The following is a 24,379-nucleotide window of genomic DNA, read 5'->3' as shown; positions in this document are numbered from 1 at the left end:
CCATCAGCGCAGTCTGGAGGTCTGCTGCAAGGGGAAAACAAATCGAGCTTTCCCCTGTTCGTTATAACCCGCTTTTACCGGTTGTAAAGGGGGATACAAAACTATTTTACGGACAGGCGCGGTTTGTTAAACGTACTCTGCACTCACTGCACTTGGTGTTCGTTGTCATTTCTTCAGCGTTATCATCTGACGTGCGTAGTGCCCCGGGGGACATTGAGCAAGTCAAGTACCATTAGTTTTTCACCTTGACAGTACGGTTAAAGTAGTAGGGAATTTAATTTAGTCAGACACGGAGATTTAATAGGTGAGTTGAAGGGGGAGAGAGACAGTTGGAAGGTGAAGAAATACTTCCTTTTGTGACACCAAGGAGACTGGATAAATGAAGTAATTTATCAACTATGAAAGCCAATGAGCGGCTCAGTGAGTCGCCGTTTGGCTCTCGTGAGTGATGCATTGGAACGCTCATGTTTCTTGTTGACGAACAACCAACACACTGAAATACTTTGATGCAGGATTTACATGGTTCATGCACCAACAGCCACACCACTCTCTATGCACCGACTTGAGATTATTTGTGCGCACATTCGATGATATATAGAGATATAAAATTTTAAACGTTTACTGTGATGTATGACTAGTGTGATTGATTAAACAGAGTATCGTGATTAATGATGATACAAAAATATTTACAAGTTTAGATGAGAGAGTTTTGAATTTATCGGAGTGATTCACTTTTATCCATATGTTGACATCACTATTGGCGCTTATTGAATCAAAATATGAAGATAAATGTTTAATTTTATGATAATGCGGAGGAGATTGGACGAGAGGAGATGAACCATGTTACAAAATTGCGGTTGTCATTTTCAATAACTACGCAAGTAATAAAATTGCCCTAGTACCTGGATATTGAAGAGAGACGCTGGTGAAAAAAGCCATTATCAAGGAGAATAGACCACAATTCATAGTTGATAAATTAGAAATTGGATGTGTTGATTGTTTGAACTTAACGCCCTAACATCCGGCTAGAGAACGATTGGCTCGTTTCACCTATTAGCCAACAACTTCCTATCATACTATAACGTGCCATTTTCCCCTCATCTGGCACATCGACATGGTTCAACACTTGTGGAGTTTGTTAAACTGACACTCATGAGCCGTTAGTTGTTGTATCCACTTAATATGCAATATTGTATTATTCACTAGAGGTGGTGATGTTGAAAGGGAAGTAGATAATTAATACAAATAACAAACTGAGACAGAGTATTAGAGGGAATAAAACATTTTAAAAAGAGTGTAATTATTTTTATATGGACAGTCTGTTTCGATATTCAAGAGAAATATTCTATATACAATTACGGATACAGAAGCTTTACCGATTGATCAAAATAATAGAAAAATTTTAACTTTGGAGATATAATAAAATTATGGAGTAATTTGAGAGAATATTAGAGAATAATCAAAGTATCGAATAAAGTCATCGAGATAATTGGGGGAAAACTGTAAGATGCTTAGAGCTTATAAGATATTTGCTCTTTACGTAACGTATACACTCGTCATTTGTGGCTTGAAATTTGCCATCAAAGAGTTTTCACCGCTTGTGAGTCTGATCATGCGAGAGGCACTTGAAATGTACAGTGGGAATTGATCCCAACAGTTCTACTATTTCAAAATTACCCCACCATAAACAATGGAGAGTGAAGGTTGAAAGAAAGTCATTAAAAAAGAAAAAAGAATCCCCACTGCTAATTCGTCCAGCTGTCCCCCGAGGGATTGTGTCCATAATTCTCGAGTGATCAGAGAAAGGAAGGGACACGTCTGTCAAAACCGAGGGAGGGTGAATTAATTTGGGGGCCCGATTTCATCCTGAATCAGGACAATCTTGCGTCGACTCTTTGTGCGATTACAGGGTACAAATCAGCGCCTATTTTCAATTCAATTCAGTGTATAAATGTACATAGAGAGTATATCTACATCAGAAAAATAATGTATATGACAGTTGTTCGTTTTCCCTTCGATCATCAACCGAGACACACATACACCCAAGTTGCCAAGTGACTCGAGGACAATAATGAAAACCCAGAGAGACGAAGAATCCATCCAGTGTCATCGAAGACAATTGCTAAAATTTGGAGCAACGACTGAGATAAAAGTCGACAATATAACGAGACGAATGTATACATTGGTGATAATGGCTCGTCCACAGAGTCCACCTGGTTTTTAACGTGAGTGGCGATTTTTCCCCACTCTCTTCTCTTGGATCTCCAATTGGGGAGGCTGGTTTTTTTTTTTACAAAACGTCTCGTCTTGGCAAAGTATGGTAGATCAGGGATGGCGATTGGGTGGTGCGTCTAGTTTTCCAGATCTGCTGAGTGCAAGTGGCAGTAGTCTTTCCGAGGGATATACGGATCTTAAAACACTCCACAAACGACAGTGCAAGAATTACTTTTGCCTGTGCAAACGTCACACAATAAGTGTTATCAATATCAATGATACGAAGAAATTTTACTGGTTCAATTGCAAGAGTGTGGAGGAGAAAGTCAATCAGATTGATAGTGAGGGATATTACAGTAAGATATTGAAGATAATAAATGGTGCGTTGAGTGCATGGGCACATCGGTATATTGATGGTCTCAGTCAGGCTAAGAAGGGAATAATGTTCAAGATGAACGGATCCTCGAAGAAGAATATGAAGCTACTCAAGGAGAGCTGTTATTGTCATTATCATCCGCACTTGACGGCGGATGATTGCAATGCTGAATTTTTGAAAAAGGTCATTTGTTTCGATCCTGAGATTAGGGTCATTAATGGGCTTACGGGTCCAAAGAAGGTACATTATTAGTGAACTACTCCATTCGAAGAGCTGAAATTACTCTACAGGTTTTTTTTTGTCTTTCCTTTGTGTTTTGACAGATGTCGGATGACGATCGGATGTCATTGACGACAGCAGTGAGCGACGATGATGACGGTGAGAGTGTCATGAATTCACCATACAGGGCCAAGCAGACTGGCACTGCTGCAGCATCTTTCAATTGCACTGGGGCAGTACGTAAAGCTGGGTAAGTGGGATTAAAACAAGCAGGGGTTCGAGCCTATCCGACAGGAGGCATGTGATCGTTACTTTTTTCGTTATTAGTCCATTTCTTTTTTTTTCTACCAATTCCACTGTCCTTGTGACAGGGTTACGACAGGCATAACCACATGCTACAGGGTGTCTACAGGAAGATATTCAACTGGAGATGCAAAATGACCGTCATTTTTTAGATCGCGTCATATGACCAAAAAATGACGGTCATGTGACGCACAAATTTACCAACTACAAATGATTGTCACAAATCATTTGTAACCAAATTGTTGTCAAACCATCTATATAGTTGCATAATGACGGTCATGACTAATTTCCAATTTGTGACGGTCATGAATAAAACAAAATAGTTTCATCTATATGGATGGAAAAAAACGTGATTTCCATTTCAAAATGCGGATTAGGCCAATACAAAAGGAATTCAACTGAAAATTGACCGAGAAAAAAATAAAGTTTCATCTATATAGATGAAAAATGACTGTCATTTTTTCGTGACAAGTTGTGACGGTCACAGAAGGGGAGGGGGAATTGTGACAGCAGTCATAAACGCCTCGTCATGTGACCGTCATATGACGGATCATGTGACGCATTTGCATCTCTGTATTCAACCTTTTAATGAAACAGATTTATGCAAAAGATTCAATATTTCTGAAACTACTCGGCCGGTTGAGCCCATCCAGAATACCAACCTTCAATATTGTAAGAGGTATAATGATACCAAATTTCAACTTGCTGTTTTCATTTTCTCTCAAAACATTGTGCATAAAAGAATAAAAACATATTAAAAACGAAAATGCAGGAATATCTCGGAAACTTTGTATGAACGGATATATATACATATTTTGATTGATCTAGATATAAGCCATCGAGACGACTATTTTGGAGAAAAAAATTCAGTAGCAAAGTGGTAAAACGGTACAAGTCAATTTTGACTATTGACCAGTTTTTAATGAATATCTCGGAATCTAAGGGAGATAGCAAAATTTTTGTATAACCTTTTTTGTACAGCCGATTGAGTGCTACAACAAATGTAATTACAAAAATTTCGCTATCTCCCTTAGATTCGGAAATATTCCTCAAAAACTCAATTGGGAGATGAGTCGACTTAAACCGTTTTGCCACTTCGCTACTGAATTGTAATCTGTCAGGTAGTTCATGAAATATTTGAAGAAATATATTTACACAAAAGTTTCATATTTCAGGAATCGCTCGGCCGATTGCGCCCCTCCAAAATACCAACCTTTAGTATTATACGAGCAAAAAAATGGGAAAACAGCAATATTTCCAAACTTTTTATTAAAGGGTACATCAAGACGAGCATTTTGAAAGAAGAAAAATTGAAATCGGTGCAGTAATTTTTGAGATATTGAGGAAAAACGAAATTTGAATAAGTTGTTATATCTCAGAAACTACTGGACCGATCGGGCTGAAACAACGCACCAAAGTTGAACTCAATAATAGCTACAATGAGTCAAAATTTCAGATTTTTATCTACAAATATCATCGCATTTATGTTGATTTTTCTAAAAATTAATCACCAAAAACCCAAGTTGTCGGATATATACATACAAACATGACCTTAAAAACATCGTTTTTTTACGTTTCATCACATCCTAGACCATTTGCAATCAAAATTAGAAAATCGAAAAATCGGTCGAATACAAGGCTTCCATTCGGAAGCAAAAACATTCGAAACTGTATTTTACATCGTAGAAGTAATCGTCACACAATTTTCTGGGTCTCAGGTTTCTGAGTGTGAAGAAATGGTTGCTACGTAAAAAGCATCAAATTGAATTGGCCCGAAAACGGGGTTGGAAGGGCTACTGGGTGTGTCTGAAGGGTACAACACTTCTCTTCTATCCCTGTGATTCACACGAGATCAGAGCAGTTGAGACAGCACCGAAGCACCTCATTATTGTCGATGGTGCTATCATGCAACCAATTCCCGAACATCCCAAGAGGGACCACATATTCTGCCTGAGTACAGCTTTTGGGGATGCATACCTCTTCCAAGTAAGTGAATGGCAGGCGTGGAAATAATTGAGTTTTTCCCTTGGTCATTTATTTCAACGGGAATAGTGAAGCTATAGTGCAATTTTCTTCGAATACTTTGCAGAGACCACTTTTCATAGTTCAAAGAAAATGCCCTCCCCCTCTGAACTACAATTTTCCCTTTTTTCTGGAGTTTTTTTTCCGCGGTTTTTCCCTTTATTTCTGAGTGAACTATGAAAAGCATTACCACTCTAGGTGGTCTTTCTTCTCTTCCACTCGCCATTCCATCTCGACAGACTCTCTCACTGAGAGCTTATTGACGATGGCAGGGTGGGGACAATGAACCATCGAATCTGCGTTGCTTATAAGGACCATTGTGTTTTCATTCCCCCTTTTTTTTCGCTCCTCCCAGGCGCCATGTCAAGTTGAACTTGAGAATTGGGTGAATAGTATTCACTCGGCGTGTGCCGCTGCATTCGCGAGACATCGTGGCAAAACCGGTACCCTCCATCTTCTCCAGGAGGAGATATTCCGTTTGGAAAAGGCTATTGAATCGGTTAGTCAATAAATCCGTTGTAAAATCCCAATCGATTTTGGGGAAAGATGTCAAAGTTTTATCTCTTGTTGATTCTTCAAAAATCCTTTCAGGATTACAAATTGAAACACATGGCTGATCTCCAGCAGTCCGTTGTTTCCGATGTCGAAACAAAACAGGAAATTAATAATCAGATTGTCCAGTGGGAGGAAAATCTTGAACGGCTGCACTGCGAACAATTCCGGCTACGCTGTTACATGGCGAGTTTGCAGAGTGGTGAATTGCCAAATCCCAAGGTACAATGGAAATGAATTCATCGAATAGCTAGGAATTCAAATTACGATTTTATCACTGAATATTGATTTTTCCTTCTGCTGGGAAATTTTTAAAGCCCTGCCCACATATCACCACGAAAATCCCTCTGATCATGAATCTCGTGAATGCTTTTTCACAGAGTCTGTTGACCCACGTGTCTCGTGCTACGAAGCAGACCCTAAACAAACTCGGTGTATTCACGGTATCATCTTTCCACGCATTCATCTGTGCACGTAGCCCGTCCTTGCTCAACAATTTGCTGGCCGGTCGTGGTGCCACAAAGAGGAGGCCACCACTCTTGTCGAGATCCAACAGCGGCTCCAGTCGTAGATCACTCCAGATCTCCTCAAGGGACGACGAGAAGAGTGTCAAAGTTTCTGTACCCGAGAATCAAGTAAGTTTGATCAACTCATCTACTCATTACTTTTAATCAAAGAGAAGTGATTAAAGGAGGGAATGGTCAGTGACCATTGTGTGCCGACGAAGCAAATGATAAAAGAAAATTCGAGTGGGTTGTTGGTCCCTCGCTTCCATTGCGGGTGAGTTGAAGTGGACGTGACTCATTAGTGGTCGAACCAATAACTTCCCGAAGAATTCCCATTTTTGCTGCTTAGTAGAAAGAAAAAACGCAAATTTTGACATTTCCATCCGGATAACACGAAAACGGCTGAGGCGATTTTGATCAGAATCCAATCGAAATCGAATTATCTGTAGATGCATTGACCGTACACTGAGAAAAAAACGACAAAGTTCTCAAACAAGTCTTACTTGTGCCAAGAAAATAGTTTTTTGAAAATGATCAAAAAAGGGTTTTTTTGTGCCAAACATGCAAAGAGTGCACCGGAATGAAAAATTTTTCTCGCAAAAATAGATTTACTAGTTAAGGATGTTCTACACCCTTTCTGCCAAAATTCACGTTTTTTAAATTTTTCTGGCCAACTTATGATGGAATTGACGTGAAAAAATATACCGTTTTTGCGTTTTGTCATTATTTAATGACTGACGAAATTTTAAGGTGGTGCGAACATTTTCCTGCGTTTTCTCTAAACTTTTAAAAAGAATCACAAAACTGTAGAAAAAACGCATGAAAATTATCGCACCACTACGCAACTTCGTGAGCCATTAAAGAATGACAAACCACAAAATCGTTATATTTTTTCACGTCACTCCCATCGATAATTTGCCAGAAAAATGAAAACAACGTCAATTTTGGCTAAAAGGGTGTCGAACATCCTTAAAAAAAAATTGCATTCTCTGTACACGCAAGAAATGCCACATTACTCCTTCGTTATTTGATACTCCCATACGTATTTTGCTCCCGAAAATCATTGTTTTATACGAAACAAGGGATATTAGTTTTTCGTTTTGGCTGTCTAATAATCACAGACAAGAAATGAACCCTTAAATGAAACAATAATAATGATATGATAGCAATCTTGTAACTTAGGGATAAAATATTTGTTGATAAATTTCCCTCTATATGAGATATTTTCATCCTGAAAGGGCACCGTCTCGTGTGAATTATCCGCCTCTTGAGCCACATATTTAATTGCCGTCGAAAGCAGAACAATTATTCATGTTTGAGACTTTCAAATTCGAACAAAACAAATTCTTCTTTGGCAATTTTCAACTAGCGATGTTGTTGGTCCAAACAAGATTTGTTTGACGTGTTTGTTTTTCTCTCACTGTACTAAAAAAATCAAAACCTATCATTATTCTCGGGAAAATTGTTGAATTTTCAAAGAAAACTCATTTTTTTCGATTTTTTCACAAATGTGCCACAAAGACGCTCACTACATAACGATAAGCGATAGCCGATCGCTTTCATAACGTAATCACTTCTAAGTCACATTAACACGCATCGATTGAAATAGTATATTTTAGGACGAGTGCCGTGGGGTTGTTTACTCGCGTGGAGTTGGCGATATTTCTGTAGTGAACGATATTTTTCATCTCACTGTTGTACGGACACTTCGTGTCCGTCAAACGCCATTTACGGACATTGTGAAGAAAAATTATGTTCGTTACTCGGTCGAAAAACTTTTCTGACGAGTGTGAGGGTTGCAGGCCGAGGCAAAGCCGAGGAATGCAACCATACTTGTGACGAAAATAGCTACAGTAGAGGCTTCGTATAAGATACCTCTCTATAAGATACCTCGCACTCCAAGCGCTCGAGGCCTACCCCCACTCTCGGCACTTTTATCGCCTCCCGAATGTTTATGTTTCGTGGGCTTCTTATAAGATACCTATGGCCCCAGTCATTTTTCAACGGGAAGAGAGTAGTTATAAGGATCAAACGGTGTTAAGAGGCAGACGGGAGGGACGAACGAAGTGATCATGAGGGTCTAATGACCGTAAGGGGGTAGGGCTGCCCACGAGACTAAACCGAGACCTCACGTTGGAGGGACCGTGTCGCTCCAAAAAAACATGAAACTTTTTGGGACTGCTTTAGTCGGGAAAGGCATCGTATCGTCTCTTCCAGTGATGACCACAAAAAAAATTATCTCGTCACAATCTGCACTTTTTCTCATTCTTATTCGTTTGAGACCGAGACCGAGACTCTCAAACCGAGACTTTGAACCTAAAAAACCCGAAAAAGTGGAGACTGTGACGAGATAATTTTTTTTGTGGTCATCACTGGAGGAGGCGATACGATGCCTTTCGCGACTAAGACAGTCCCAAAAAGTTTCAGGTTTTTTCGGAGCGAGACGGTCTCTCCAAAGTTTAGTCTCGGTTTAGTCTCGTGGGCAGCCCCATAAGGGGGTGTCACACTACTTTTTTTTCAAGTAATGAAAATATACATCGATTTTTTTTTCACTTTTCCCATCGAAAAATCATAATTTTTCGTCTGTGATTATTCTCGACTGACAACAATCCCCCAACATCAGCTGCCATTCTATCTAGCGGAGTTATGTTTAGAGAGAAAAGGGAACGTGGACGATACAAATTCAAAGTATTAAACACATAAATAAATTGATAAATTGATTAGTTATATCGATATTCATTCAGTAAAAATGACTATTTCATTGAATTCGAGCGCAACCAGCGAGGTATGTTATTGGAAACCCGCTGATCCCTATTTTTCTCCTCTCTATGGGTGCGCGTAGCGGGGGTCTAGGGGTTCCCGGAATTCCACTCTCCTATTGTCCCTAAGGTTCTTATACGAAGCCTCTATTGTATTTCCGTAGTGATTGTCACTTTTACGAGATTGGGGAAGGACCAATACCAATCCTCGGACGAGGAAAAGTGAAGGTCAGTACGGAAAAAATTTTTTTTTGAATCGGTTCATTCCTTCAGACGAAATCGTTCGACAAAATTTTGATCACATACGTACATACATACACACACACATACAGACATGTCTTCAAAAACGTATGAGGATGATTCTAGGGGCCAAGAAATGTGGAGAAATCATGGAAATTCCACATTCGATTTTCAGAGTCATTACAATAACTTCCTTCGGATTGAGAAGTTAATAAAATGAATAATGATTTTGGAACAACTCGAATTCGATTATTATAAAGTTTTTTAAGCGTCAAGGATGGTTAGAGATGTGAAGAGACTTAATTATATGACGTGTATGATCACGTCACAGAGGAGCGGCAAACAAACTAGTGATATTGATGTTAAATTGCCTTGTTTGGTTAATGAGTTTGATCAACTCATCCATTCCTTTCAATCAAAGGGAGGCAATTGAAGAATCTCATTGAGTGTAGAGTGCACACGCATGAAAAAATTTAATAAAAAATTCTAGCGAATTCGCTGGACAATTCTATTGGATTTCTATTGAAAGTTATATTAGTTTTTGGCCGATTCTAATGAAATGTTCAATAGAAAATATTCTTAGAACAAGTCAATAGAATTAGATTTTTCGACGCAATTTATTCTACTGAGATATTTTCTATAGAATTTCCTCGGCTCAATTTTCCAAAAATTTTTTTCATTTTATTGTTCTTTTCTTTTCATCAAGAACATAAAACAAAAAAACTTGGAAAATTTGCACCGGGGAAATTTTGTAGAAAATATTGCAATAAAATGAGTTGTATAGAAAAATGGAATTTTATTGAATTTTTCTACAGAATATTTTCTATCAAACATTTTAATAAAATCGGCCAAAAACGAATAGAAATCCAACAGAATTGTCTAGCAAATTCGCTAGGTTTTTCTATTAATTTTTTTCGTGCGTACACACGAAGACATAATAAATGATGAAATGAACGTGGGTTCAGAAAATAGGCAGATTAACTCGGAGTTCATTATTAACCACTTCTGGAGTATTTTTTTAATTGAATTGTTGAAAATGAGTTGGAAAGAAATACGAGGAAATTGAGTGGTATGAGATGAACGCTCCCGTCCCATAAAATACAGCAAAAATTCCGTGATGATAGTGGTGCGCTTCTGACGCTCGTGGACACACGAAGAGACGCGAGAGATGAATGGTGAAATAAAAAATTCACGCAAAAATGGAGAAATTAACTTGAATCCCATTATTAAAGACGTTGAGAGAATTTTTCTCATCAAACACTGTTTCACGAATGATAAACCTGGAGAGTAGTTAAAAATTTCATAGACGGAATACTAGAAAGAGGCCAAATCATGAGAGATGCATGATCGCATGATACGACACAGCGAGAAAAACATCAGTGGTGATAGCCTTGCACCTTATTTATGGAACAAGGGTCTGACAAATTCCGTCTGTGCTTTATGAAATAGACTGCAATACAAACTTCACTGATAACACCGAGGTAATCGATGCCGAAGCCCCTTTGGTAACATTGCTTCCTTCAGCCCGTATCACGCACGTTTGGTGCACTGTAGGCATTAATTAGACTTCGATTCAATTGTAGCATTAATTACGAGGTGTGATTTATTTACCATCGAACTATCAGCGTATGAAAACCCTCCGTAACTATAAATCAACACGACCCCTCGTTCATTCTCAACTAATTTAAATAAATAAAATCAATAAAATATTGAAAGCCTTTTATAACTATACAGCAACCGACTAGGGATGTGGAATTACCGTCATTTTCCCTTTCGCTCATCTTCTGGGTCATGTTTTAAGGGTTCGATCGAAAAACTTTTTAATAGAATTGAATTATCATTTATTATTTTATCCATTAATTATTATCATTCAGTATTTTGTTTTTTAGTTATTATTAATGTTTCCGTTCTCGGTGATACAGTTGAAAAAAATGAAATTTCATGGACAGTTGACTAGTAATTTTCAGGACAGTGTTACGGAATGGAATTTAAGGGGAAAAATTAAGAAATTTCAGATTTCACTGAAAATTTAGCAAAACTCCAAAATTTTGAGAAGCATGAAGACGAGAATTCTTCAAGTTATTTGAATTGTCAATGAAAACATCAACATTCAGTGCCAAATTACCCTGAATTTTAAAATAATTGAAAATTCAAGAATATGTTTATCGCAATTTTTCCAGTTTTCTATTAATTTTCAGGGAATAATTGAACTAAAATTTACAGTAGTCATTGATTTTTTCCCGAAATTCAGAGTTTTCAGTTCGGAAATTCCTTGAAATTTCAGTGGAACTTGAATGGGATAAAAATATTGGAAAAGTGTACTGGAAATTTCAGCTAAAAATTTCTAATAGTGTCGAAGTCGTTGAACTAGTACTCGAAAATTGAGGGTCAAAAGTTATTCTGTCATTTCATGCTTACGGCCAATTGCCATTTTTTTCTGACCAGATATGGTCAGATTCTCGGCGCGATAATTACCGGTCGTGACGGTGGGCATTGACGGTCCTTTGACCGTTAATTTTCTCACTCACATCTGTAAACACGACCCCTCCTCATCGATTCTTAGCCAATTCATATAAATAAAATGAATTAAATGTTCATTCTCTCCCTTTCAGCTTGTTTCCGTATATTTACGTGAAAGTATGACAGTAGAAGAATTCTTAGCGAGTGCATGTAGTAGAAAGGGCCTCAATCCAATGGAGCACTTTGTCAGAGTGAAGAAACGTCGTGATATGGAGGATCATAATTATTTTGTGCCTCATAGAAATGATGGAATAGAGACTTATGTAAGTAAATGCGAGACAACTTGCCACTGACAGATTGTCAAATACAAAATATCGTCGAAATAATTTCAGTTGCACACCCACGAGATGGTGGAGGTATGCGCTAAAATACTTTATCAAGTGGAACTACAGCGTAATACCCTTGACCAGATGTGGGGCTTCTCCGTTGAGGCAGAACTGATTGAGAACTCAGATCGACAGGATGAGTTGTGCTGTTACGTCAGCCGGGTTGAGGATAAAAGTGTGGCGATGCAGAATGGTAAATATTTAAAGACCCAAGCAATAGAAGGAATGGAAAAATAAAAACATTTCCACAGATATTTCTTTTCCCTTCCTGACCAAAACTCTGGAAGAAGACTCAGGCTCGCGTACATAGTTTAAAAATAACAATAATTCACGAAGGATAAAATGAAAAAAAAATGTCGGAGTCGTGGATTTACAAGGACGGAGCGCGTATTCTAGATAGAAAATAATGAAGAAAACGGTATTTTAGAATCTATTGATTTCTCATCGTTTACTCATCGATGGTCAAGCAAAGGTTGCGCTATGCGCGCTCCGATGGTCTATTGATAATAAAAAAAAATATCTCTCATGCACCTCAGGGTCGTACTTAGCGGTATAATGAAGTAGTAAAGATAAAGGGATTGGGTTGATGTGAACACGACTTTGGACTCACTTTGATGCACATTTATTTCTCGTCACGAGAATATTTACATTCGGTTGATTATGGGCAAGGGAAGGGGATGTCAATCACTTAATTCATATCTGAGATATGAATCAAAATTTACGCCAAATCAGCAGGCCAAAAAAGTCGATGCTGCGGATTTTTGTCTCCATTTCTTTCTGAAAAGATGGCGATTAGACAACGATTTTTGAAAAAGAAAAATTGAAAAATATTGATGATTGAGGCAGTTATGATTTTTTGAAAATGGCAAATTTTTGTAAAAACAAAAATTATTTGTCCAAATTGGCCTCAATATTTCTGCGGGGTTTCAAGCTATCAAATGAGAAATCATTTTTTTATATCGTTAATTAAAAAAAAGCAATTTAAAAAAAAATCTGAAATTTTCACCAAAAATTGTCAATAAAATGTCAAGAATTTTGGTGTCAATTAGAGTTTGTCTTCTGCAGTAGTTCGCCGGATATAATTTTTTTCAGTGGAACAAGTATTGAAAATCATCGAAAATCGCTATTATTCATACAATTATTCCTCAAATGAACTAACATTCAATTGAATAATTAGAATTGTATCAATTCAATTAAATTCTTGATTACCAACGAAAAAAAGCTTTTCGAAAAATGTATTCTCATTGTATAATTAGAGAAATAATAATCTTTCACTCACCGACGGCGGTGGCTGTGTGATTAAAGTGTGGGATTGGCATGCGGGAGACCCGGGTTCGATTCCCGGCTGGGGGGGGGGGNGGGGGGGGGGGGGGGGGGGGGGGGGGGGGGGGGGGGGGGGGGGGGGGGGGGGGGGGGGGGGGGGGGGGGGGGGGGGGGGGGGGGCAAAATTTGTGACACTCTAAATCTCACGGTTTCATTGTCGAGTGGGAGTCTTGCAAGAGACGACTGTACCTGGGCAGGTTTTTCCCTCAAAAATGAGGTTTTCCCTTGTCCTTCGGCGAATACGGTACAGGGGGTTGGGGGGTGGGAAGGGAACAAATCGTAAAGACCCGAATGGGCATACGAGAAGAGAAATTTTTTCAATTTTTCACTCAAAAAAATCATACTGAAGATGAATAATAAAAGATATAATGAGTTTAATCTCCACCATTTGCTAATATTTAATTGAACAGTCACTTATTTGGGCGATAATTGCATGAATAATAATGATTACCGGTCATTTTCAAGATTCGTCTCAATGAAAAAATTAGTAGCCGCCGAACTACGGTGAAAGACAAACTCTAATTGGCGTAAAAATTCTTGACGTTTTATTCACAATTTTTTATGAAAATTGCAGATTTTTTAAAAGATAGCTTTTTGAGTAATTAACGGCTAAATAAAACGTTTTCTCGCATAAACTCCGTGAAATTGAAGATAATGTTATATATGACATCTCATTTTTAAGGGTTTTTCATGTTCTTTAAGTGTACGAAAGGGCGATTTGATCGTTTGATCCTGCAAGATATTGGGGCCAATTTTTTTGGACAAAAACTAACAATTAAAAAAGAACTATAATTCCCTCCATTATCCATATTTTTCAGTTGTTCTTTTTTCAAAAATTGTGTCTAATCGCCATCTTTTCAGAAAAAAAATTGAGACGAAAATCGCCAGCATCGACTTTTTTTACCTGCTCATCTATCGTTTCTTCAATAATGTGATTGTTATTGTATTAGGTATCATAAAGGGAGACGAGATTATGGTGATAAACGGTGCTATCGTTAGTGATCTCGATATGATGTATCTCGAGAGTGTCCTTCAGGAAGAGCTTGCTTTATGTATGATGATGCGCTCATCAAGAACAGAACCTCCAGATCTGATGAGGGTAATGGATGATATAGATAGCCTGGTATGCCCACCTCCACCAACAGATCCACCCGTAATAAGCGAAGAAATGATATCTGGACTCATTGTACCAGCGCCAGGACGTAGTGAGTAATTTATCAGCAAAATTTAGCTCTGTATTTTCATTCCCATCCCATTGCTCATTTCTTCTCCTCCATCTCATCTCCTCGAAAGTTTTTTTCATTTTGCCTTGCACTTTGTAACGATCTCATTAGTCACCTCAACCCCTTCAGTTACTTTTTTTGAATTAATGATAATGAGGAGCGGACAACAAATAGTCCTTGCTGCTCCATCCCCCTGTGTATATTTCATTGTGAAAAGAAAGCAATGAGAATTAAAGAAAAATAAAATACGAAAGAAAATGTTTAAAGGTGATGCATTGATGTTCTTTCAAACTATAGGCAAAGAAGGTATAATGCAAGAGTGTATAATCCCAGGTTCACACCTTGATAATGGAAAGCAAACATCGCGCACCAATTCATTTGAGATTGAAAATCTTCTCAAGACTGCTGAACAAGTAACTGGTATTTGTCGTTCACCCGGTGATACTAGAAAATCTAGTCCAACTGGAAGTGTAGTGAGCTCACACTCGCAAGTATTGACACCGAGCAGGCAGCTCACTGATGCTGAAAAGCTTAAAAAAGTCATATGTGAACTCATTGAAACAGAGCGGACATACGTAAAGGTCAGTTGGTAGAGATGGCTGGATTTTAATTAATTTTTAGGGAGCTTTTGCTCAGCAATATTCACGTTGCCCCTGGAATTTTCAGAATTTAAATAATTTATTGGAGAATTATTTGGAGCCGTTGAAGCGGGAAACATTCCTGTCGAATGCTGAGGTCAATGCACTATTCGGCAATATTCAGGAAATTGTGACGTTTCAGAGGCAATTTTTACAGAATCTCGATCATGCCATTGAAATGGAGGCTGATTTTAACAACTTTGAGCATTCAAGTCAATTTAAGGTAGTTTTTGATAGAATAAGCAGAGAAGTGAAATGGACGTTTTGGACTGTAATAACTTCAGGCTCAATAATACCATTTTGTTGACCGTGCATCTCATTTGAAGATTTTTAAAGCAGAAAATTGTCCAGTAACCCTCACCGACAAAAGTTAATTTTTTCGAAATTAGTGTTTCGTGGTATTTTCTTTTCGTCATGAAAATGACTCTTTTAAAAGCTTTCGTCAGCTCCTGAATGAATCGAGGAATGTTGGAAACTTTTTGGAGACTAGAAAAGGGCGAAGCTTCGCGTATATCAGTAGCGAAGTGGAAAAACGGTTTTGACGTCGATTTTGACTATTGACCAGTTTTTAATGAATATCTCGAAATCTAAGGGAGATGGTAACATCTTTGTCATGACCTTTTTTGTAGCTCGCAATTCGGCCTAGAGAAAAGTTTATTATGAAAATTTCGTTATCTCCCTTAAAATCGGAGATATTCCTCGAAAATTTAGTTAAGAACTGAACTCATTTGAACCGTTTTACCGCTTCACTATTGATTTTTCGTCACAACGGCACGGAAAGTTCGATTTTCCTCCCCAAATGATGAAAGGTAAGTGGCTCATTTAATTCCTCGGATTTATGTTATTTTCGACAATCCTTGGATTGATATAACCCACGTACCTCCCTCCATTTTCGAAGAACAATCGAACGTTACCGCGGAGTTATGACGAAAAATAGTATGTGCACCTAGAAAAATGAACAGGAGATCAAAACTTGCGTGTTTATCGACAATCCACACACGGGTTGGAATTTCCCGTTTTCTTCCCTTGGTGCACAATCTACTATTCTTGGGGAGTGTGAACCGAAGGCAACGCCGGTTGTAATCACACGAGGCAAAACCATCATTCATCACCGTGAAAAGCTCACCTACGGGGCAGTTCAGCAGCATTTACTTTACACACAACCTTGAACTTTGTGTATTTGTAACACAATATACTATAGTATTGAATTCAAGATATTTTCTTTCTCGATAATCATCGTGAATTCAAATTACCTACGCGGACATTTTTTTTCAAGATGATCCTTGGGCGGCGAGGGGGCTGGGGGAATTTTGCCTCGTTCCAAAGCTTAAAAAGACTTTTTCAAAAGGTGAACAAAATAATTGAATTTCACTCTACAACTCAACACTGTTAATAATTTTCATCTGCATTTTCTGTACCAAATTCTGGAAATTTTTATCGTGTCCGACTTCCACTGAAATTTTAGGAAATCTTGTCATTGAAAAATCAAATATTTCATTGATTTTCTGTTCAAATGATCTGGAAATCAATAAAATACTTGATTTTTCAGTACAATTAGTGTGTGAAAATTCAGAAAAATTAAAAATTCATATCATTTTGTTTCTGAATATTTATGTTCCACTGAAAATTCAATCATGCTGTGAAATTTCCATCTCACTCCCACTGAAAACTCATGAATCCACGTGAATTCTACTTAAAACTTGAAATTTCAGAACCATTTTTTCCCTAAATCCGATTTAATGTTACTCTCATGAGATTTACTGTAATATCTTCCATGAAATTAAAAAAAATTTCTAACAGTGAAGTTATTGACAATGCAAAACGGTTCATTTTACTACGCTCTCCTCTATAGAATGAAAAAAGGAACAAAAAAAATCAGAAACCCATCTTTATTGCAAATGTTAATTATCATCCAGGGTGTCCTGTTTTCCATTGGAAGTGCCTTCTTATATTACGTGAATCACTTCAAGTTGTATAGCTCGTTCTGCGCCAGTCACTCGAAGGCCCAAAAAGTTTTACATCCGAGTCAGTATTAATCACATTTTTAGATAAACCGACACTCGAATAATTTTTTTCCAAAATAATTGAAAATTTGTACTTTTCCATTCATATAAAACAAGATGAGGGAAATCAAGCATTGCAAGAATTCCTCCAAGCGAGGAACCCCCGACAGCAGCACTCTTCAACTCTAGAGTCTTATCTGATAAAGCCCATTCAAAGGATACTCAAATATCCACTTCTTCTCCAACAATTGAAGAATCTCACGGACGAGCGTAGCGACGAGCATCAACATTTGATTGGTATGTTTCCCATTACCTTGAATATGCATCATTAAATTTGATGAATCGATACAGCTCATTTCACCGTCTATTCTCGTATGGTCTGAATTATTACAGAGGCATTGAAGGGCATGGAAAACGTTGCTGAGCATATAAATGAAATGCAGAGAATTCATGAGGAGTACGGAGCAATTTTCGATCATTTATTCAGGCAACATCAGAAATCTTGCAAGCAGGTAATGGCATTCGAAGATAAAACCAATAAAAAGGGATTAGCACTTGATAAACTTCTCCTGAGAAATGCGAATGAGACGAATCAATAAATGCAATTATTTCTTCTCTTCATACAATTTTCAGCCAATCGATTTGAGTCCCGGCGATTTGCTCCACTACGGTGGCGTCGAATGGCTAAATATTTCCGACTTCCTGGGAAAGATTAAAAAAGGTCTCGAGCTACATGCCATGTGTTTCGTATTCAAATCGGCGGTGGTATTCCTGTGCAAAGAGCGTCTGAGGCAGAAGAAGAAATTAATGGTAAAAACAAAAACCAATTTCCAGCCTTTTCTCCTCCATCAGTCGAATTTAATCGAATTTTATTGAATATCGGGGGGAATTGAATTTCAGGGTGTTTCAACAAAAACAAATTCCAGCGAAGTTGAAATAATTCGTTATCAAGTACTAATACCCGTGACCGAAGTGCAGGTTCGTGCTAGCTCCGCTAAAGACATGGAATCACATTTCCTGTGGGAATTGATTCACCTGAGGAGTCAATTACAGAGACGCTCTGAGAAGGTGTATGTTTTATCGAACAGGTAATTTTCGACAATTGAGACGTCGATTTTAAGGGCAGATTAATCCTTCGCTACTCGCGTGAAACTGCCGACGTGGTTACTCGCATCGCGGCGCCGCGCCGTAATGTATGCTGAACGCGCCGTTGCCACAATTCATTCGTAGAGTGGACTCGCTGATCTCCCGGCAGCCACAAATGTGACAACACCGTATGAAATATTTCATTGAACGATGAGTCGCATCGTGGCACGGCGCCGTATTTTTTATTTCTAGTTCGCTAGGTGTGAATTTTCTTTCATCACACTGAGAAAAAAAAATTCCAATTTCTGAAAGATATTTACTTGAGACAAGTAATTATTCTTCAATCGCTGAATTTTCCAAGGCATCTCAACTCACATGGCCCGAGACAGGTCTCATCCTGGAGGGGCCATTTATTTGTGAAATCACGGTGTCACTCAGGACTGAAATCGCATTAAATCAGTTGAAATCTCATGAAATCATGAAATCAGCAACTCATGAGACCGTTTCGAATACGTAAAAGAAAAATAAATTTATTCGACTTATTTGTGGTGTATACTACGTATTCCCATTTACGTCTATTATTTTTCACATAGAAAAAAAACAGATCGGTGAAAATAAACGCGTATTTTCTCGTACGACCTCCTAGAATTCTCAGAAAGTATCGAAACATGATGTTATCGATAGTAACTTTGCATGCGGAAGAAGACAAAGAAAGCAAAACAAAAATACAACATCAACAATTGATATGTTCTGAGAATGTCCCATACAACGTTGGATGTTTTGACTGATATATATATATATCATCAGTTTATACTGATATATAGGAAAAATATACATATTTGATTCTCATGGCTTCACCTTGATGGTTTAATCCCTACATTTACCTCCCTTGTAACTCTCATGTTTGAGCCTTCTTACATTCCTCCTCCTCCGAGTTTCCCTCATAGGGTGACCAATCTAGGGATAAAATGTTCTTGTACTCTAGTATGATTTTGTCGCAAATGAATTCACTCAAATCGCGTAGAAGAATCGTCAATCTTCAAGTATTTATTATTTGTATGATTTTTTTTATGCACTTTGAATGTTTCGATGTGTAATATATTCATGATCTAACGCGGAAGGATAGCGATGAATGAGAATTTATTACCGTCCGTAAAGTGCGAACATTCTGCGATTTAAGCTATTGAAAATGATTGACTTCTCTCAAGTAAATAAGGTTTACATGTTAGAAAATTTTTCTCTCAGTGCAGGGGCTTTGGCCGTGGTTAGAAATGGTAAAATATGCTTTTTTTTTAGATAAAATCAGTGAGGCATACAAATTTTTCCATATTTTTTAATAAGTTATTTCAGAAGTTCCTATTTACTAAAGATGAAAGAAACGTGAAGTTGTTTTATATCGATATATCTCGAAACTGCCTGACCGCTAATCTTCAGTTCTGATTGGTCAATGAGTCACGTGAATTAGTCGCTGAAAAAAATCCCCGGTATTTTCAAATTCTTCAAATGCCCAAAAATTTTTTCTGCGTCATATTTTTCGTTTTTTTATGTGTGAAGGTTATCTTTATATCAAAACATATCTAAATTGCCTAATTGTTGACCATGAGAAAAAAAAAGTATTTTTGAATTTATTTAACTCCCAAATTATTCTTCACTTCTCACATTTTCATACATATATTCTAAACTCTACAAAATTCATAAAAAATCTTCGGTTTCCCAAATAATTCGAGAAAATACTTTGAAGATCTACGGTTATCTGGAAAACTGTGAAATTTTCCGAAGAATTCAAGAAGTTTTTTCAGTTTTCTAGGAAATCAATTCACAACCCTCCCCTCATTTTTCAACAATTACAGATTTTAATCAGATTATTCTAAAAAGTAAAAAAAAAAGAATTAATCGAAGATTAAAAATTATTCATTGATGCTTCACTCTTCATTCTCTTAATTCTCTTTAAGCCATTATCAATATTTATAAAATACCTATGAGTATATGAAGTTCAATAAATTCGATTTCTTCATTTTCACAACGAATATATACTAAAACATTGAATTTCACCGGCGCGGTGCAGTTGACGCGAGTAACGAAGGGGTAAATTGTGGTATTATTCTCGTGTTATTCATGCAATAGCGCAACGGAATTCAGAAATGCATTCCTGAAGACAATTCGCCAGATTATTCGTGAATCAGTGAGAAACATGAGTATACCATCGACAAAGCAGAATATGAGCCAACCACCAATGTCGATGGCGCCGAGAATGTCGACGGGACACGTTGAGAAATTCGATAAGTCACAATTACAGGGTCAGGGTCAGAATGGTAATGGTAATACTGGTACATTGTCGAAGAAGGCTGTGAAGCAGCAGATGTTGTCAAATACATTAAATTCGAGGAGAAAACATAGTCAATCAAAGGCATCAGTGGAGCACGAGAGCTCGGAGGACAGAGAGGGTGAGGATCCACCACTTCATCATCATCATCATCATACGTCATTTCGTACACGGAGTAAAACCATCAGCGATACAACAGGTGCTTACATGTCATTTTCATTTAGTTATTTCATGATCATATAGAAATCATTGATTTTTCATCGGCAAATTCATCAATTCATGGCATTGATCAATCATTTTTGCACTGGAACAGACAAAAACTCAAGGTGATCCGATCAACTAAAGAAGTTGATTATTTGACTGTGTTTTTGCTTCCGAATGGAAGCTTTGTAATCACTCAAATTTAAGTTTCCAATTTTTGGTAATTTTCAACTAATGATTTTGTTGGCTCAAACAGGAGTTATTTCCATACTTGTTCGTTTTTCTCTCAGTGTACACACCTCCCACGTCTCAAAAAACACTCGAAGGCGAGTGCTATTCTCCCAAGACTCAAAGAACACCTTTCCCACGAGTGGCGAAGCCCATTTTTCATCACAAATGATGAAATATACTATTTATCTTTCCCTGAAAATTGGTTTCAAAATAAATTTTTTCAATAACAGATGATGCAATGAATTTCATAATCGAATTTGGTCAAGATGGTATTGGGATGAATATTTTTAATCACCATTGGATTCATTCAAACAATTATTTTTTCACTTATCGTCAAAAAACGGGTCTATATCTAAAAAACGTTCGTTAAAAAAACTTCGTCAAAAAAGCTCCGGCGAAAAAACTGTTGAAACAATTTAGTAACTAAAAAAATTCTTGAAGAAAAAAAAATTGAACAACTTGAACTTCGAAAAACTTGAAAAAAATTGTAAAAATTCCAGGAAAATGAAGCAAAAAAAAGAATAGAGCATTAAGAACACTTCAATGAATACCCACGAAGAAAAATAACAAATCAAAAAAACAATACGAGGCACAATATTAAATTTGCAAACATAATATCCAGAGTAAACAATATCGAGTCTCAATAACATGTGATTTGACACAAATTCATAAGCATTAAGAAATAAATAACACAACTATTCATATCCGCAACGCAACAAAATTTGACAAATGATCAGTCATTTAAAGGACAACAATTCGAAGCAATCCCTCTCACATTCTGCAGAGTATTTCTCCCTCTCCAGGAAATACCATTTCAGTGAAATAAATGAGAAATATCGATTATTCTTTTCACAAGGAACCTAAACAAAACAAACAACTACACTCTAGAATTCCATACACAAACAAGGCTTTATTGATGAAAGTTCAATTTGATAAACGTTAAATTAACCAAAAGTGAACTTTCCCAAAGTTGATTTAACCAAGTTTCATGGCGAAGTTTTTTAGACGTGCTCCCAATCGCATATTCGAACCTCCTGGCTCCTAAGGCCAAAAATTAGTTATCCTGACAAAACAAAAAATTGGAAATTTCGGATTTGACGAATACAATGCTTCTATTCGTAAGCAATACAAAAAATATGAATATTTAAATATTCGTGGTCCTCTAGCATACTGACCTATTTTGGTGTTGCAAAAATAAAAAATTCTGGTTTTATTTTGACGAAAAAGTAATAAAAAAACAATAGAAGTGATAAATAAAAACAAAAATAGAAATGAATTGAGCGAGGCATAGTAGGCGGCAAAAGTCAATGTGATTGAGCGAAAAAATTTTCAACAACTATTGATTAGGATATTTCGAATCGATTGCGTAAAAGAACACTTTTCCCACGAGTGTCGAACCCGATTTTTCATAACAATGTGTGGACAGTGGGATCTTGCGCACGCGGAGTGTGCGTAAAATTTCACTTTACGTACAAGTGATGAAAAATATTTTTTAAGATTATATAAAAATTGTCATATCAGTCTACTCTTCTGCACTGATCGAGTCACTTTAATCTCACAGTATTTTCATTTTTTTCGCCTCTTTACTAAAGAAAAAACGGAAATACGTATTTGTGGTATGTTTGGTGTTCTTTAATGAATTATTTTAGGTGAAGTAAAAGTTGATATGGATTCAGGAACGAAATCGGAAGGTGAGGAGGACTCACAGGGATTTTTAAGCGAGAAGAAGACAAATCTGGGTAGAACACCAAATCATCTCACGCTGAGTACAACTTCAACAATATCAGCTGGCAGTACTGGGAGTCAAGCTAAACTTATACAATCCTCTCATCAACCCGAGAATTATCAGCCACCCATGGTTAAGGAGCTCGGTAAGAGGCGCACAAAGTTGCCTAAAAAAGTTGGATAACAGTTAGACAAGTTTAATGAGTTGGCGGTTTAGTTTTAACGCACTGACCATTTTTTTCTCCCTTTTTTTTCAACCATTTATCCTCATTTATTCATCCATTATTTTTTATTTTATCTGATTCATTTATTTTTGCATAGTTCTTTTAATTATGAAGTAGAGCGTAGGTGAATTACAAGTAAATTAGCTAATGTAGAGTCTGCATAAAAACATTTGTCCCGTGTTACCACATACAGGATTTCCAATGAGAAGATAAAAATGATGAAATAATGAATCGTGATAGCAAGATAATTTGCATGTTTTATTCTGAGTCATAGGCGTCGACTTCTCGGGTTCCCCTCGGGATTAAATTCTAAACATATGTAGGTTTTTTTTTCTACATATGTCTAAAATTTGTTGCACGCTTGCTCGCGCACGCCATATATATTATTTACCCTCCCCAAATGGTTCTAGAAAATATATGAACAATTTATCGTTGAATTGCGAACACTTTGAAGCCTTATTAATGAATTATCTTGGAATTGAAAGTATTTTGATTCCTTGGATGAGGGTTCTTCAACGGAGAGGAGAGTAAAATGGATTCTTCGATTTTTTTAGTTACAGATAACTCAGAAATAAATTCATGAATTGAGCTCGGCCTAGACTCATTGCAAAGCGTAACCCCATGTCATTAGAAAATTCAATGGACTAGTAAATTGAGAAAAAAATTCAAGACCATCCATTTGCCTCATTCTCTCCTTACTGAAAAGTCTGATACTTTTTAAAAATTATTGATGAATGATACTACTTTGGAGGGATTGAAATATTCCAAAGGCCCTAGCCCCAGATGTGTTCTCGAGTTGTGCTCTAGTGAAATTGTTCATGTATTTATTTGTGCATCTGTTGTTATCTATTAGAGTAATGAAAAAAAAAAGTTCGAAGGGCCTATGAAGCACCCCTGGTTATGCCTAAAATTTTGAAGATTAATTATGGTATCTTAGAGATGAAACTTAAATTAATGAATAATAATAAGATAAGTGGAGGTGAAAATTGTGTGCTTTGCAGATTGTTATAAATTTGCCTGATGATTCGTTTTCCCCGAAGGGTGCGAGTGATAAGCTTGATAAATAATTGAAACAAATTCGTCGTAGTGATAACTCAATTGTTATAAATAATCATTGAATATTATAAATAAAAATGACAATGCAAATTAGATAAGTCGGCGCCTATGAATGAAGATAAATGAGTGTAAATTTTTTCGTTTCACTATTTTTTTTTTTTTCGTTAGTTATTCATTTACTTTATCATTTCTCCCATTTTATTTTCATCATTTCGCCTTCCCCCACCACAGAAATAAGCAATAAGTTATCCCATAGAATGCAAATTGATCACGAAACGCGTAGAGAATTCCCCCCCCCCCAGTATTCTC

At 37.0% G+C, this 24,379-nt stretch overlaps 1 protein-coding gene across 1 annotated transcript in view; it reads left to right on the top strand.

Moving 5' to 3' along the window:
* Positions 1-24,379, top strand: part of LOC107045959 — a 45,256-nt gene that overhangs the window by 14,858 nt on the left and 6,019 nt on the right. Inside the window, exons 12-28 of the mRNA XM_029126676.1 lie at positions 2,914-3,059; positions 4,831-5,098; positions 5,490-5,633; positions 5,726-5,908; positions 6,067-6,321; positions 11,804-11,974; positions 12,044-12,230; positions 14,311-14,565; positions 14,881-15,164; positions 15,250-15,444; positions 17,138-17,246; positions 17,342-17,521; positions 17,618-17,736; positions 17,858-18,034; positions 18,125-18,312; positions 20,435-20,832; positions 22,715-22,936. Coding sequence (XP_028982509.1) covers positions 2,914-3,059; positions 4,831-5,098; positions 5,490-5,633; positions 5,726-5,908; positions 6,067-6,321; positions 11,804-11,974; positions 12,044-12,230; positions 14,311-14,565; positions 14,881-15,164; positions 15,250-15,444; positions 17,138-17,246; positions 17,342-17,521; positions 17,618-17,736; positions 17,858-18,034; positions 18,125-18,312; positions 20,435-20,832; positions 22,715-22,936 — 3,481 coding nt within the window. The remainder of the gene's footprint in view (positions 1-2,913; positions 3,060-4,830; positions 5,099-5,489; positions 5,634-5,725; positions 5,909-6,066; positions 6,322-11,803; positions 11,975-12,043; positions 12,231-14,310; positions 14,566-14,880; positions 15,165-15,249; positions 15,445-17,137; positions 17,247-17,341; positions 17,522-17,617; positions 17,737-17,857; positions 18,035-18,124; positions 18,313-20,434; positions 20,833-22,714; positions 22,937-24,379) is intronic.

This window comes from Diachasma alloeum, unplaced genomic scaffold (assembly GCF_001412515.2).
Source record: "Diachasma alloeum isolate Michigan unplaced genomic scaffold, Dall2.0 Dall_scaffold_00181, whole genome shotgun sequence".
Taxonomy (NCBI): domain Eukaryota; kingdom Metazoa; phylum Arthropoda; class Insecta; order Hymenoptera; family Braconidae; genus Diachasma; species Diachasma alloeum.
This window is presented reverse-complemented; position numbering and strand designations above follow the sequence as displayed.